Raw genomic sequence first — 17,500 nt, 5'->3', positions numbered from 1 at the left:
TCTACCACAAGGTCACGACATTCCCAACACAGTCAAGATCAGACACCGAGATCAGACTAACGCTCCACACGAGATCAGACTCACGCTCCACATCAAGATCAGACTCACGCTCCACATTGAGATCAGACTCACCCTCCACATCGAGATCAGACTCATGCTCCACATCGAGATCAGACTCACACTTCACACCGAGATCAGACTCATGCTCCACATCGAGATCAAACTCACACTCCACGTCGAGATCAGACTCACACTCCACGTCAAGATCAGACTCACGCTCAACACCGAGATCAGACTCACGCTCAACACCGAGATCAGACTCTGGCTCCACACCGAGATCAGACTCACGCTGCATGCTATCAGACTCACGCTCCACATGACATCAGACTCACGCTCCACACCGAGATCAGACTCACGCTCCACACCGAGATCAGACTCACGCTCCACACCGAGATCAGACTCACGCTCCACCCCAAGATGAGACTCACGCTCCACACTGGGATTATATTATAATATTGCTAACTCTCTATTTATAGGTTTTTGCTCACCCACTACTTCAGCTCTTCATTTTCACTTGCTAGGTTAGGGTCCTCATAACAGGATAAAGTATCATTTTTCAAATTAAAAAACAGAACAACAGATGACTAATTACACACTTGTTATTCAGAACAGCTCGATGATGAGTAAAATAGCGCTCCAAACGAAAGAAAACTGTTTTAATTTGTAAACTAATGTACACGGCTATTGAGCAACCCAACCGAAGGCAAGGGTGCCAATACTTTAAACTTAATGAAACTAAAGAGAACGTGAACTTCAAAGTTTGCCCTTAAAATACAAGTAAAGTACGAGTCTGAGCTACAAAACACTGGCTTAGTCACTGTGAGCGCTCAGAGTGAACAGGAAGCCATTTCGGGGTTTATCTTTGATATTTTTACATGGACCTGGAACCAATAATCCAGCTAAATATCTGTTATTAAAAAGTATTTGAATCTTTAACGTTTATAATAAAATGATTTCTTTCTCTTTCTGTGTAATGTGAAGTTAACACACAGTGTACTGTAGCCGCTGCTAATGGCTGGTGTGTTCGCTCATTAATATTCATTACACACTCATTAATATTCATACGCATACTCAAGGACTAAACAGATTCAATCAGCCGCTTGACTTTTTTCTTTTTTCTCATCCGAGTCTAAAACAGGAAATGTTACGCGTTTGTTATTAAAAACCGCTAGGACAAATTTTATGCATGTTTATTCCGTTTATGTTTATTTTATTTGCTTGTTTGAGTAATTAATTACAGGACGACTCAAAATGCATCGACGATGAGAAAACACACGCTGTGACAAACAAACTCCTGCAGCCTGCAAGCTGACGTCTCTGTCTGCATCTCATTGAGGAATGAAACAAAAGCCAGACTGTGTGTGTGCGTGTGTGTGTGTGTGTGTGTGTGTGGGGGGGGGGGGGGGTGTTTGATTGTGTGTTTGAGTAACAGACCAGAACACGTTTAATTCATCTCGTTCTATTTCAGAACCCAGACACATGTAGATCCACATTCTAACCCCCTGAACGTGTTCAAGAGACTAATCACAGCACGGTCCAGGAAACAGGTTCAGAGCTCACACAGCACCAAGTGGTGCAACAATAGGAACTACAGATATGATCCTGTTACTGATAATCACACAAACACACACACACAGCAGTGCTACAGTGTTTAAACTTTTCACAGTATGAGGGATTGAGATATCAGAGGACAAAATCAACACTATTTACGGCCGTGTTCTCAGATTGCAGCACAAGACCACATCGGAATTAGAAATACATCCCCTACTTCTCAATCTTCCTTCAGGCTTCATTTATCTGGTCACATCAGATTCAGATTCCTGCTCACCGATTCCTTACTTTCTTATCCGTTTATAGTTACATTTAATGTAACTTTAGCTCCTGTTGTCACTTATCTATAAAAAGTGGTTCTGTCACCAGCGTGTGTTAGTGAGGAAGCGCAAAGTGTAAACTCTGTCCTGAAGATGTCGGGAAACGTACAGTTACAGCTTCACCTCTGACTGTTACACAGCGCTGAGTGTGGTCATGTTTTGGATTTTCTAAGAATGCTGAGGGAACGTTAAGAGAAGACGGTAACCCTGTGTGCAGAACCTTCCGGAAGAAAGATGCTGTGAAAGGCGACTTTAGCGCATCTTTTTTCCCCTCGCTTTTAACTCGCTTATGAACGAGTCGCATTTCACTTCCGCTTCGGCAACAACTGCTCGCATGGCGGTTCGTTATTATTCTCAATGAAACACAACAACAAAACAGTACACTGACAAATTCGCTTATATTATATTATATTATATTATATTATGTTATATTATGTTATGTTATATTATATCATATTATATTATATCATATTAAATCTTCCGCCATCATCATGTCACTCAGCTCGCCTCATTCTTCCTCACTCTTCCTTACTCAGCTCGCCTCACTCTTCCTTACTTGGCTCCCCTCACTCTTCCTTACTCGGCTCGCCTCACTCTTCCTCACTCTGCTTGCCTCAATCTTCCTCACTCGGCTCCCCTCACTCTTCCTCACTCTTCCTCACTCTTCCTCACTCTCACTCTGCTCGCCTCACTCTTCCTCACTCTTCCTTACTCAGCTCGCCTCACTCTTCCTTACTCGGCTCACCTCACTCTTCCTCACTTGGCTGGCCTCACTCTTCCTCACTCTGCTCGCCTCACTCTGCTCGCCTCACTCTTCCTCACTCTGCTCACCTCACTCTTCCTCACTCTGCTCGCCTCACTCTTCCTCACTCTGCTCGCCTCACTCTTCCTCACTCTGCTCGCCTCACTCTTCCTCACTCTGCTCACCTCACTCTTCCTCACTCTGCTCGCCTCACTCTTCCTCACTCTGCTCACCTCACTCTTCCTCACTCTGCTCGCCTCACTCTTCCTCACTCTGCTCGCCTCAATCTTCCTCACTCGGCTCCCCTCACTCGGCTCACCTCACTCTTCCTCACTTGGCTGGCCTCACTCTTCCTCCATCTTACTCACTCTTCCTTACTCGGCTCACCTCACTCTTCCTCAATCTTCCTCACTCGGCTCCCCTCACTCTTCCTCAATCTTCCTCACTCGGCTCCCCTCACTCTTCCTCACTTGGCTCCCCTCACTCTTCCTTACTCGGCTTCCCTCACTCTTCCTTACTCGGCTCCCCTCACTCTTCCTTACTTGGCTCCCCTCACTCTTCCTTACTCGGCTCCCCTCACTCTTCCTTACTCGGCTCCCCTCACTCTTCCTTACTCGGCTCCCCTCACTCTTCCTCACTCTTCCTTACTCGGCTCCCCTCACTCTTCCTCACTCTTCCTTACTCGGGTCCCCTCACTCTTCCTTACTCGGCTCCCCTCACTCTTCCTCACTCGGCTCCCCTCACTCTTCCTCACTCGGCTCCCCTCACTCTTCCTCACTCTTCCTTACTTGGCTCCCCTCACTCTTCCTTACTCGGCTCCCCTCACTCTTCCTCACTCTTCCTTACTCGGCTCCCCTCACTCTTCCTTACTCGGCTCCCCTCACTCTTCCTCACTCTTCCTTACTCGGCTCCCCTCACTCTTCCTTACTCGGCTCCCCTCACTCTTCCTCACTCTTCCTTACTCAGCTCCCCTCACTCTTCCTCACTCTTCCTTACTCGGCTCCCCTCACTCTTCCTCACTCTTCCTCACTCGGCTCCCCTCACTCTTCCTTACTCGGCTTCCCTCACTCTTCCTCACTCTTCCTCACTCGGCTCCCCTCACTCTTCCTCACTCTTCCTCACTCGGCTCCCCTCACTCTTCCTCACACTTCCTTACTCGGCTCACCTCACTCTTCCTCACTTGGCTGGCCTCACTCTTCCTTACTTGGCTTGCCTCACTCGGCTCGCCTCACTCTTCCTCACTCTTCCTCACTTGGCTCGCCTCACTCTCGTCGTGTGATAAATGACTCCTGCTGATCTGTGCTCGTGCTGAATCGACGTGTTCGGTTTTCGTCCATTTTCAGGCTCAGAAAACAATATTGAATGCTGCGCCTGCTTCAGACTCGTGCTGCGTGTGTGTGTGTGTGTGTGTGTGTGTGTGTATGGACTGCATTTACCATGAGTTTTACACATCACAATAATCGTGCACGGTTTTAATGATAATTAAATGTGACACTGTAACACTAACCGTCAGTTAGTTTTATCGTGAGACCGGTAACCTTTTCGTCCCTAGCACTGACATTGGAGACTCATTCCATAAACGCTTCATAAACGCCTCCTTACAGAAAACAGGGATTTGTCCCGAGTACACCGCCTCGTGAGTGAAGGAGCTGAAAATCGACCGATCAGAAATGTAAGTGATGAGGACAGACGCCTGCTTATTCAGACTTGAGGATTTGGGTTTTAAGGTGGTTTTGATGTGACTGTAGCTCACTGTAAACATCCTGCATCCTCGGCGTTCCTCCGACCACAGTGCCTCTTTAAATAGCACACACTATTCTCACTCTGCTGAAAAAAAGAAATAGAGAAGCAGAGTTACAGACACCCCTCTAACACTTCTTTAAATTTGACCAAACACAAGCGCTCGGGTGTGACCGCTTCCTCCACGAGATGTTTAAATTCAGCTCAGTGCAGATATTCCTGGAATGTAAAGTGCACTTTACTTTACTTTACTTTACTTATAAAAAGTGCCTCAGAGACAGACAGGAAGTGATTACAGCCTGGTGGTGATGGAGTCTGTCATGAGAAGGTCAGACGTGTGTAGAGTTTTGTGCAGATGTTTACGGTGTGGATTAAAGGAGGTTAAAGGAAGAAAGCGGAAAACATCTGTTACGTGGCATTTCACCTGCCGTCTCTGACTCTTTATCTGTCTCTAATAAAAACTCAATCGGCTCTTCGATGGAAAACCGAGCGATAATTCCACCAGGCTTATCGATAGCTGCTTTTCCTCCTCTTCTGTAACGTGGGTTTAATATATATACATAAATATATTAAATAAATAGATATAAATATAAAGACAAAAGTAATAAAAGCTCAGAGTTCAGGTGAAGAGTTCGGGATTTATTTCCTAAACGATGTTATGAAGTGCTCGTGCTTTTCAGCGTGATTTCACTTCGATCCATAAAAACAAATCACAATCATGTGAACAGGCTCGCACACACACACACACACACACACACACACACACACGGAGTACACAATTTAAGAGGATTGTATAGAATGAAAACTTCACAACACTCTTTATTAACCGTTACACTATGTGTTTATTAGTTTATCACACTGAGCACGGGGTTTAAAACACATCAACTCATCAGTTGTTCTAATAAAGTGTATGTGTGTGAGAGTGTGTGTGTGTGTGTGTGTGTGTGAGTGTGTGAGGTAGAATCACTTATTTTGTGTCTGAAATCAAGTGAAATGGCGACTCTGCACCACATCACTCGTCCTTTCTGATGTTTATTTATTTGTTTGTTTGTTTGTTTATTTATTTCTGGACGTCTTTGTTGGAATTGTTTATGAATTAGAAAAAAACAAAACTTTGTGTTTGTAAAGATTACTTTAAAACAGGAACTTTATCATAATAACTTTAACAAAGTAATAAACAAATATGAAACATTTTTGTGTGTGATGTGTTTGCTTACGCAAACTACTGCTAATGATCCGGTAAAGGGACGGCGGTTGCCGTGGCAACACAACAAGATATTTTGTCTGCGAACGTGTAAATCGGTATATAAACGAATGAGGATGCAAATCGATACTCCGATACCGAAATCGTGTCATTTGGCCTGATTTAAACAGAATACCTGCTGTTTCCGATTTGTATATTCATGCATATTCATAACCCGTGGGGATTTTAATAAGGGTACAGGTGTAATAGATAGCTCCTGAGCCATTTGTTGTCGTTTTCTAGATGACTATAAAGGGTTTAAAAGGAGGATGTGAAGTACACAGACACGGGGGGGAGACAGGAAACGAACGCGTCGCTGCAGAAGAAGTTTTGCATTTGTGGACATCAGAGCTTTCTGCAAAAGTGCATGAAGAAGGAAGCAGACGTCTCAGTGTGTGAATCATAACCAGAGAAAACCCTACTGTCATTTCTATTGTTTTCTTTTTTCCTCAGGACCTCAGGCACTAGCACTGCAACCACCCCGCGCAATCACACCTCCTCACTAACCCCCCTCCCCCCAAAAAAAAGGTCAAACAAGAGCTTTCATCCTCGTCATCCTCGTTCGTCTGAGTGTATGAACCTGTTCCTTATGGCTGTGATTAGGAATATCAGTTTCCGTTCCACCCACACACACACACACACACACACACACACACACATACACTCACACTCACACACATTCACATACTCACACTCTCTCTCTCACACAAACACACACACACACACTATGGATAATTTAGACATGCCAATCAGCCTACACATGTCTTTGGATTGAGGGAGGAAACCGGAGGAACCCCAAAGCATGGAGAGGAACACGTGAACTCCACTTCTCTCTCTTCAAGTTAATAGGGGAAAAAAAACGAATAAATGCAACAATAAAATGCAGCGTGTATTTTGTTCGTGAGAAACTGCTAAGAAGCGTAAACTCCTCCGTCCTGAAGATTTCAGAAAAGTTACAGCTTCACCCTCTGAGTGTTACACAGCACTGACACTGGAGACTCCTTCCGTACATAAGGAGTTAAATAAACTTCTCCTTGCAGAAAAAAAATCGATGTTGGTACAAGTCCATGTGAGTGAGCTGCTGCTATTAGAGAGCATGAATATGAAGCTGTGACCGTTTTGCAGCTCTCAGGAAATGAACTGCTTCTCTATTACTCTCTTCATTATTAATTAACGCTAGCAATTATTAGGGGTCCAAGCACCGGGGAGGAAAAAAGCCCCATACCATAGGCTATAATTCCTCAGAACAGAGAACAGGAACATTGTGATCGGTGTAACACGTCACAGTTCTGGTTTTGCATGAGCAATTGAAAAGTACCTTCCTCTACATACGGTAATGCATGCAAATCTCCGATTAAAGAAAATCTCTTAATCTTTTTTTGAAGTTTGATTTCATTGCTGGTCAAAACTTGTGAAAGGAGAATGATCACAACCACAGAGTCTTCTTAAAGCAGCTGCATGAGGAAACACAGGGGAGAGAGAGAGAGAGAGAGAGAGAGAGATATAGATATAGATATAGATATGGATATGGATATGTGTTGGGTTGGGTTCGGACCCAGGATCAGACCAGTGTTCAGTGCAGACTGGTAGTGAGCCTCAGAGGAGAATAAGATAACCGGACTCCGGTATGAACACAATGCATTCCTTACACGGTCATAAACAATCGCGTGCACCGTAAACATCGCCATACTCACCCATTTATAAACTTTTTTTCCGCCTCGTGATCCTCCCGGAGACCGAGGGCGTGAGAATTTAAACAAAACAAAATTTAAATAATAAATAAAGTTTCAAATAATAATAATAAATCTCCAGCTCAGTGGAGTTGAAGCAGCTCCAAGCCGCAGATGGTGGAGAGAAGGAGAAAAAGATGACGATGAAGAAGAGAAAGAGAAGAAAATAATGTTGCAGTAAAAGACTCAGAGGTGAGACATAATGTCCCCTCGTCGGGCTCGCGCTCCGTTACTTCCCCGCGCTGAGATGAAAGGAGAGCTGCGAGAATGCAGCGGAGAAGCGCTGTGTGATGTGGCTGCTGCTCCGTTACACACACACACACACACACACACACACACACACACACACACACACACACACACACACCGCCCTGTCGGAGCAGCACAACAGCCTGCAGGAGGCGCTGCTGTGGCGTCAAACTCTCGCGAGAATAGGCGACATGGAGACATCTAGAACGCACGTGACCTGATCTCGTTCATGCGGAAGTAGATAGACAGTAGTGTGTGTGTGTGTGTGTGAGAGAGAGAGGAAGCATGCAGGAGGTACAGATTTAAACTCTAAAAAGTCTGGTGCAGGCTTTTACATTCACATCACAATAAAGTTTAAAGGGTTAAAAATAATTTATTTTTTTTTTACGATCATTAAAAAAAATTGTAGGCTAGTGAAAAAGAATAATTTTGCTGATTTGCATTTCTCAACCAAATGGTATGTAGTAGGAGCAGCAGCAGCAACAACAACAACAACAACAACAACAACAACAACAATAATAATAATAATAATAATAATAATAATAATAATAAAAATTGTTATAAGGTGTCTGGTGAAATAGTTTTGTGCTTTGAGCGCCCCCCAGTGTCAGAACAATGTTTTAATGCAAGAATAAAATAATAATTTAGCTAGATCACGTATTCTTAATTATTCTGAGCATTTTACTTTACTAAATTTATTTATTTATTTATGTTTTTATTTATAAAGAAGATAACATACAGTACACTATGCTGTACAATAAGCCTGATTTCAGAACTTTGTAGAGTCTGTTTGATTTTTTTTTACCACTTTTATTTTACTATTTATATTATTTTATGATCACGTGTTTATTTACTTATTTATTCTTTCATAAAGAAGATTTTTTAAAAATTGTAACAGTGTGCATTTATTTATTTGTTTGTTTAAAATAAGATCTAACACATCACAGTTCTGTAGAATAATACTTATTTCAACGTTCTGATTTTTGCTACTTTCTTTTATTAAACACATTTTAGACACAGTACATTGATTGATTGATTGATTGATTGATTGATTGATTGATTGACAGAAAATACACACTCCTCTTCCTGGTCAGTAAACGATCGTGTAGGAATAGTTCTTCAGCTTCTTCCCCACCACTAGACGGCGCTGTTGATCCATTATTGAGAAGTATTTACTACTGAAATGCTTTAACCTCCAATTGGCTCATCATATTTATTGATATTTAATGATGTTTCATATATGAAATGAAAAGGTCACTGAACAAAACAGAGGCGGATTTAATGGGATGTTGTTGGGGGATTGTCTGGTTGAAGAGGCGTCACAGTGTTTAGTCAGGACACCTCGGTGCAGAGGAACATTTAAGAGGACCAGAGTGAAAAAACCCTGAATATTCAAAAGTCTTGATTATGAAACCTGCGCTGGTGCTGAGCCCAGATCAGATAAGTTTAATGAAGACAGGTCAGAACTGGAGCAGGCTTAGGAAAATAATTCCACTCATGCCCATTAAGTATGGGAATAAATCACTAAAGTAGATCAACAGCAGAGCGCTGGAGAGAAGAAGAAGAAGAAAAAGAAGAAGAAGAAGAAGAAGAAGGAAATCTTATATGATTATTTTCCTCCCTCTTCCTTAGAGCTCTAATGGAACTTCCTGGAGGATTTCAGCATGCAGCCCTCAGGCCTGGAGATGACAGGAAAGAAAAAGAGACATGTTTTTCCCTCTTGACTTCCTGGAACACATTCCAGTGAATGTTCACTGAAGAGAAATACCTGTCCTCAAGCAAGAACGCCTTTAACCCATTAATCAGTGTGTCATTGTCTTCAACATCAACCTGTTTTGTGTGTGTGTGTGTGTGTGTGTGTGTGTGTGTGTGTGTGTGTGTGCAGCGATAGGATTACAAATAAATCCGGTTTAAAAAGCGAAGAACCTTTTTCTTAAAAAGCTTCAGTGAAGCATCTTAAAGGGTTCTTTGGTTTCTGCTAAACCTTGAAGGTGCTACAAAAGACTGTTCAACTTCATGAAGTTAAAAACAATGGAAAGAACACTTGAGAACTCAGTGAGAACTCAGTGAGAACTCAGTGAGAAGACCTGAGACTTTTGAGAACAGGATGAGATGAGTGAAGGATATGGGTTAAGGTGCGTTTATATTAATGCGCTTTAATTACTTTGGATCATTTGGAGCCACATTTCCATCAACACGTCCTCCAGCTGTTTGTAAACACCAGCTGCCATGTGGCACTATGACGCAATCCAGAAGGCGTAGTTTACTTTGAATTTCAAAGCCGCTTTCAGAACCGAGAGGCTACAAGCTTCCGGACTACATCTCCCACAATCCCCCGCGCTGTCGGCCGATTGGTGCTGATGTGTGTTTGGAGGATGCGGTAGGGAGGAGGATCATATGCCCGCTGTGCGCATCGCACTTTAGAGAGAGAGAGTGAGAGAGAGAGATGAGAAATGCGCACTGAAGGAGAGTGAGACAGGACACAGGCTCAGATCGAGGAGAAAGAAAAACAGAAGAAAGTCAGAAAGGAATAATTGTCGGGTTTGTTTATTTATTTATTTTCACATATACAATCTCTTTAAAGAGAATCAGATCAAAGGTCGGCTTGTGATTGTGAGAAGGTGAGAAGGTAAGTTCTGGTCATGATCTTGTAAAAAACAAACACTCTGTCTCTTCCACTTTATCTTACACACACACACTGTATTCTGTACACCATATACCTCACTAGCTTAGTCTCCATAATCCAAATTTTAAACCTATAAAAGTTATGTCTTTATTATGTTTACAAAAAAAAAATCAACAATCTATTTGTCGCATGTTAGTCTGTGATCTGTTAGTCCTGAGACCGGAACACGTGTAATCTTTTCCTCACTGTTTACTGTTTATTGTTTACATTTGAGACCTTTTCATAAACAGGAAGTGAGTGAATTCTAGTCTTCGTTATTTATTTCCCAGAAGACCACAGAGTGATCAGTTTGGTCAGTTCCGTGCTGCTGATAAAGCTCATGTCATAAGATTTTGGCTTCATTATAACTGTAAGGAAGTCAGTGAGATTTGTTTATAAAGTACATTTCAGAACAAAACACTACAGTATTATATGTCTACGTCCAAGTCGACAGATCAGACAGATCGGATACCAGGTAGGGTTAATTTAAAAACACTGGCTTCCAGAACCCTACACACAGATCCTTCGACGGTTCTTTGGACGGTTAACGGTTCTACACCGTCTCACGTGAGGTTCCGTGCTGGAAAGTCGCATTTTATAATAAGGAGAATATAACGTGAGGTTCTCAGTTCCATGTGCAGCTCTGTATCGTACCTTCAACACGTCTCTTGTGTGTGCACACGTGTGCAGGTTTTTGTTTATAACCTGTTATTAAGTGTTTATGAACACTAGGAGGCAGCAGGTAAAACAGGGCCACGTGCAAGAGGTTTTCTCCAGGTGAGCTCACCTGCTGCCTACATAACAGTAACAGGCACACGTCTCAAATAACACGGAGGAAAAATACACCAACGCGAGTACAAGTAGCTGAGGAAGTTTTCCTCACGATGGTTGCGTTTAAACGTTAAAACTGCATCATGTCTTATTAAACATTGGGACAAAACGCTACACGGGTACAGGTGTACGCTATTAGGGTATTTAGGGAGCGGTTTGCGACGCAGCCAATGGTGTAGACAGCTCAAGACAACAAAAGGTTGCCAGGTTTTTTCACAACGTGTCTCCTGCGGAATATTCCAGCACAGGTCGATGTTTTGTAGTTGGTGGATTGGGGATTTTGGGATTTTTGTGGAATAAATTGATCTCTTCATGCTTTTCATGATTCTTTACAGTATTTAGGAAAATTTCTACAATAATTTGAGACCCATTTTAGAACCTTGGAAACAATCGAGGTATTTTTATCACCACTCGACTTTGCTTTATGTTTATTTTAAGCAAGCTGAAAGCATTTTAATCAGAACCGTACGGACAACGTTTGTTTATTTGTTGTCGTTTACGTGTTTATTTGTGAATCCACGCACAGTTAATGTTATAAATATAAAATGGTGGTGTTGTACTGTATCTGATGGATGTGAATCTGATTCTTATCTCAGCAGACCCGGTTCCTCTTCCTGTTCTCCTGGGCCTCAGGCCTGAGTCAATCTGTCTGCCATGGTACTGATCCTGGGAAGACGGCTAAACCGGGAGGATCCGGGAGTCCGCGAGTCTCCCGCCGTCAAGCGCAAGGTTCTGGAGATGGACACAAAAACTCTGAGCAGTCACGATGTGTTCGACTTCTCCTCAGGCCCGAGCCATGCCGAGAGCATCCTCCAGATGTTCAACGAGTTCCGTGACGGCCGGCTCTTCACGGACGTGGTGATCAGTGTGGAGGGTCGTGAGTTCCCGTGTCACCGCGCCGTGCTGTCGGCGTGCAGCAGCTACTTCCGTGCCATGTTCTGTAATGACCATCGCGAGAGCCGCGCCATGCTGGTGGAGATCAACGGCATCCGTGCGGATGCGATGGACACCTTCCTGCAGTATGTGTACACGGGCCGAGCGCGCATCACCACAGACAACGTGCAGTTCCTATTCGAGACGTCTAGCTTGTTCCAGATTGGGACGCTGCGTGACGCCTGCGCCAAGTTCCTCGAGGACCAGCTGGACCCGTGTAACTGCCTGGGGATCCAGAGATTCGCCGACGCCCACTCGCTCAAGCAGCTCGCTAACCGGTGCCGTACCTACGCCCTGCAGAGCTTCGGCGACGTGGCACAGCACGAGGAGTTCCTGGACCTGCGCCGTGATGAGCTCGAGGAGTACATCTCCAGCGATGAGCTCGTCATTGGTAAAGAGGAGACTGTGTTCGAGGCCGTCATGCGCTGGGTCTACCACGACACCGAGCACCGCCGTGCCGTCCTGCGTGACCTCATGACACACGTCCGCCTGCCGCTGCTGCACCCAAACTACTTTGTGCAGACCGTCGAAGGCGATCAGCTCATCCAGAACGCCCCAGAGTGCTACCAGCTGCTGCACGAGGCACGGCGATACCACGTACTCGGCAATGAGATGATGTCACCTCGGACACGCCCACGCAGGTAAGCGTTCCTCAGTAAGACCGAAGATCGTAGCTTCCAATCAGATTCTACTCACCTGTTCTGAAATTTTGCAGGGTTTCCACATAGAACTGCTCAGGGTTTCTCCAGAGGGATATAAAATTAAATTCTAATGATAATAATTTTAATGGATTTGGATTCAGGTGTTAGAAATAAACAGAAGTATGCAGCAATATTAGCACATCCTGAATTAGCAACATTAGTACACCTAGCTAGTACACCTAGCCACCTAAACACAGCAATGCTCTAAAAGCTAGCCGTTTCTAGCAAGCTAACGTTAAGCTATTATATCATGTGAGTGAGTTAGCAACTTAAAGCCAGCTTATATAGCATAAAGCAGTAGCTAAGTAGTGTCTTGAGGAAGCTAGCTAGCATTTGGCTAGCTATAATATTATGTAATTTAAACTATTAGCCAGGTTTGTTGGGAAATTAGCCAACTTTAGGCTAACTGTGATGCAGTTAAATCCATTAGCAAAAGTTGTTAGCAAGCTAGTGTAGAGAATAAATTAGCATTTGTACATGGAAGACTGCAGATCATGTGATTATTATTTTTTTCTATCCTGTTCCTTCGGGGATTTAGTTTTTATCCGTCATGACATTTGGGGTTGAAACAAGTCAAAGCAATCAAGCAGGTACACAGTGTTGTGATTTTCCAAACCGGATCTTGTTTAACGCCTCGGGTCTCGTCCTCTTTTTCTTTTTAGCTTTACGCAGAGACGAGGTGTTTGACTGCAGGATTGTAACAGGAAGTGGAGAAACACAAACACTCCATTAAGCTCTGTGAAAGCCACCTAATGACAGGTTTTCATGAGACACAAGTCGCTTCTGAATGCCGGCGTTTCTTTGTGTTAATCTGAGGCTCATCAGCATGACCTGCTCATGCCGCTCCTCTCCGCTGTCCCTGTTCCAGTCTTTGTGTTTAGTACCTCATGTGGAACCGAATCAAAGAGCAGATTTGTTGGTTTAATCTTTATCACCTCAGCGGCTGTTCCCTGTGGCGTGCGACGGTTTGTCGGTTATTCCTGATCTTCTGCTTTTACTTAGTCAGCATTTTAATCAGACACAAAGAAGAAAGAAATATAGCTAGTAGCATTATATTTTTATAAAGAAAGGATCTTTGGTATAAGTTCACAGAGACAGGATCAAACATGAAGAGAACATCTGGAAAGACAGAATAAGTCTCGTCAGGCCTCCAATTCTTGTTAAGTGTATTTAGGAGGAATTCCAGCATCAGTTTCAGGATTTTTTTTTTTTTTTTAAGGGGAAGCGGATCCCAGATCAGAGATTTTTACCTGACAATCAACTTGTGTACTATATTATTATTTTTAATGTAAATTTGAGCTTCTGTTAGATTTGGGTTGGAAATGTTTCTGTTGACGTCTGAATTACAGATCCAATACTGATCCAATACTGATCTGATACTGGTCTGATACTGATAGAATACAGAGCCAGTGCAGATCCAATTTTGATCCAAAGCTTTACCAATACTGATCAAGTACTGATCTAATACTGGTCCAATAATGATCCACTATAGCTCTGACACTCATCCAATACAGATACAAAATGAATTTGATTCAGATCTGATTCTGATCTGATACTGATCTGATATTTATCGGTTAGCGATGCAATACTAGAGATCCACTAATGCTAGAATACAGTTCCAAATCGTATCTGAGACTAATCCCATTAAGATCCATTACTAATCTGATTCAGATCTAATCCTGATCCGACACTGATTAGAAACAGATTTGATTGCAATCTGATACATACCTTTCCAAACCTGATCTGATACAGATCCAATTCTGAAACGATACTTATCTGATTCCAATACAGTTTCTACACAGATCCAATACATTTCCAAAACTGATCTGAGACAGCTCCGATATTTATCCAGTACTGATCGGAAACAGATTCCATTCTGATCCGATACTTGCTCAATACCGTGTGAGTGTGATCTCGGTCCCGCGGATCCTTTTTAACAGCGTTTCTAACATCATGGACTAGTGTAATAATCGTAACTGTAAGCAGTACACGGCGGTGATTTGAGACACAGCTTTAGAAACGTGTTGATGTGTGATGTGTGACATGTGTACACCTCACACACTCATAAACCCCACAAAACACACTCCTGCTGATGTGCGTCTGTATGTTAAAGGCCACGTGCTTCACTGCTGAACTTTGGAATTGGTCTGAATGCGATTCGACAAAACGACCTATCATTATTTCTGTGTGTGTGTGTGTGTGTGTGTCATGAGCTCATTGTTTAATTCTGTGGAATGGTTGTGGAGGTGGGGGTGTAGTTCTGTAATCACCTTAACTGCCATGATAAAGTCACGCAACGGTGTGTAACAGTTATAAAATGCAGCTCGCTTGAGGACAAAAGTGTGTTTGTGCTTCTAAAAGATGATGTAGTGATAATAAAAAGAATGTTGAGTTCGAGGGAAAGGGTTAACGTTGTGTTCAGCAGGGTGTCAGTTTGCAACAGGCTGCTTCACTCCCTCTGCCTCCAGGCAGATCGCAGACGAACGTTTCCTTATTTACTTTACGTAATAACATGGAAATAATCCGTATTTCGCTCTAGCAGCACGAGCCGCTCGGCGTATTTTTCTCACTGCTCTTGTGTCCTTCCTCAAGACCCGAGCGCTCGGCTGTTTTTGAGGGAAAGAGGAGGAGCGAGGCAGGAACTCGGACACAATGTTTTTCAGGCAGAGAGCCACCGTGCGCTGTGAGACCTCAGCCCTATTCTTAGCTCAGGGCCGAGAGCGAAGGAGAAAAAACAGCCAAACAAACAGGTTCTGTTAATGAGTTACAGCAGAGGGCACTGACGCTCACAGTTCCACACGAGTGCGCGTGCGCATGTGTGTGTGTGTAAAAGGTCACTGTGTGATAATGAAAAAATATCAGAAATGTTTGGACATTTTCTGGTAAATAAATAAACTATTGACTCTGCAGTAGGCCTGTGGGATTATTTCGCTTCACAAAGTAAAAAGAAAAATCCTGCGTTTATGTGAATTTTGTAACAAAATTCCAAACTGAATATGAACAAATTTGTTTCCTAAATCATTTACAGGAGCGTTGAGTTTACGCAGGAAATGTTGTGTTCATGTAAATTCTGTTAGTTGGGAAGGAAAAAAAAGAGCTTGTATTCTAAAGTAAATGTCCATTTATGCAAATTTATTGTTTAATTGAAAATTTCTGCTCATGACATTTTTTTAGTATTTCCATCCATCTAACTAACTAACTAACTAACTAACTAAATAAATAAATACGTACATAAATAAAACTAGCAGCTACCTGCTTTTAGGTTTTAGGCCAATTTTAAATTAGCACCTATAAAAATCTCGCTGGAAACACCAGAAGTTGAATGATAAATGCAAATGCAAATGCAAATAATAATAATAATAATAACAACAACAACAATAATGATAACAATGATTATAATAATAATACTAGTAGTAATGATAATACTGATAATAAATAGTAATAATAGTAATAATAATAATAATAATAATAATGGTAATAATAATAATAATTATACTCCTGATAATAAATAATAATAATAATAATAATAGTAATAATAATAATAATAATAATAATTATTATTATTATTATAATAATCGTAACAATAATAATAATAGCAGGTTTTTGTTGACCTGAATTTATGCAAATTATAAATTAGCATCTATAAAAATCTGGAAACAGCTGACAGTTAAAAAAAGTCATTTTTATTTTTTTTTAGAGGAGACATGCAGTTTAAAACAAATCAGAATGTGATAAAATTAGCATCTTGCGTTTCCAGTATTATGATACGCTGTATTTATAACCTAACATTATTTTATCCATTATTGAATAAAAACACCAGGCCTAACATATGTTTGTTATTTGTTGAGTCTGATGCGGATGCTGTGAGCATGCAGCATGCTGGCGTTACCGTACGTTCACTACATCGCTCGGCGTGGTGTTACGCAGTGTTAGACGTAATCGCTGTTTGTTTTGTCTGGAGCTTTCATGTTTGCGTAATCTTGTCTCACGCGCTTCAGACACAACGTCTAACACATAATTATTAGTGTTTACTGTAGAGACAGACGCATGCCTTTAAAATAATAGTTCCTGTTTGTAACATGAGAGTGAAATGCGGCGCTGTTTGGTGGTTTGCTGTTCCGCAGGTCCACGGGTTTCTCGGAGGTCATCGTGGTGGTCGGTGGCTGCGAGCGAGTCGGAGGTTTCAACCTCCCGTACACCGAGTGCTACGACCCTGTCACAGGGGAGTGGAAATCACTGGCCAAACTTCCCGAGTTCACCAAGTCTGAGTACGCGGTGTGCGCCCTCCGGAACGACATCCTGGTCTCAGGTCAGTGTGTGAGTGTGTGTGTGTGTGTGTGTGTGCGTGTGTGTGTAGTGATATCTGCCCTCTTCCACATACATGAGCTCACAGATGCCTGTGATTGGTTAGTGTCACTATGATTGACAGAGAGTGAGAGTATGTCCCTCCCACCCAGGGAGAACATACAATCTGCTTGTTCTCCTCGGTGGATGATTAATTTAGCGTGTTAGCTGATTTAAAGAAGCGCATGCACATGAGTTGCTAATCATATAAAGTTCAGTATAGCAAGCTCCGCCCACAATAGTTTCTGGTTTATATTGAAGTAACGATCTTGGATTGTTAGATTTTGAATATAGAAGATTTCTGGAGGAAGTAAAATGGTGGAAAGATGTCTGAAGTTCCTGAAAAGGTTCCTGCAGTGGAAGTGCGGCCCGATGTGCCGGCAGGATTACG

General features: G+C 42.5%; 2 protein-coding genes across 6 annotated transcripts in view; one reads left to right on the top strand and one right to left on the bottom strand.

Moving 5' to 3' along the window:
* Positions 1-7,713, bottom strand: part of sh3kbp1 (SH3-domain kinase binding protein 1) — a 48,887-nt gene extending 41,174 nt beyond the window's left edge. Inside the window, exon 1 of one of the 2 annotated variants that reach the window (XM_047150092.2) lies at positions 7,351-7,713. In XM_047150092.2, coding sequence (XP_047006048.1) covers positions 7,351-7,354 — 4 coding nt within the window. In that variant the 5' untranslated portion in view covers positions 7,355-7,713. The remainder of the gene's footprint in view (positions 1-7,350) is intronic. The other variant, XM_017453029.3, reaches the window with a different exon arrangement.
* A 2,330-nt stretch (positions 7,714-10,043) lies between these two features.
* klhl24b (kelch-like family member 24b) overlaps positions 10,044-17,500 on the top strand; it is a 23,026-nt gene continuing 15,569 nt past the window's right edge. Inside the window, exons 1-3 of one of the 4 annotated variants that reach the window (XM_017453022.3) lie at positions 10,044-10,264; positions 11,731-12,705; positions 16,890-17,074. In XM_017453022.3, coding sequence (XP_017308511.1) covers positions 11,786-12,705; positions 16,890-17,074 — 1,105 coding nt within the window. In that variant the 5' untranslated portion in view covers positions 10,044-10,264; positions 11,731-11,785. Of the gene's footprint in view, positions 10,265-11,727; positions 12,706-16,889; positions 17,075-17,500 lie in introns of all 4 variants that reach the window. The other 3 variants (XM_017453020.3, XM_017453024.3, XM_017453023.3) reach the window with 3 other exon arrangements.

The sequence above is a fragment of the Ictalurus punctatus genome, chromosome 23, assembly GCF_001660625.3.
Source record: "Ictalurus punctatus breed USDA103 chromosome 23, Coco_2.0, whole genome shotgun sequence".
NCBI lineage: Eukaryota > Metazoa > Chordata > Actinopteri > Siluriformes > Ictaluridae > Ictalurus > Ictalurus punctatus.
This window is presented reverse-complemented; position numbering and strand designations above follow the sequence as displayed.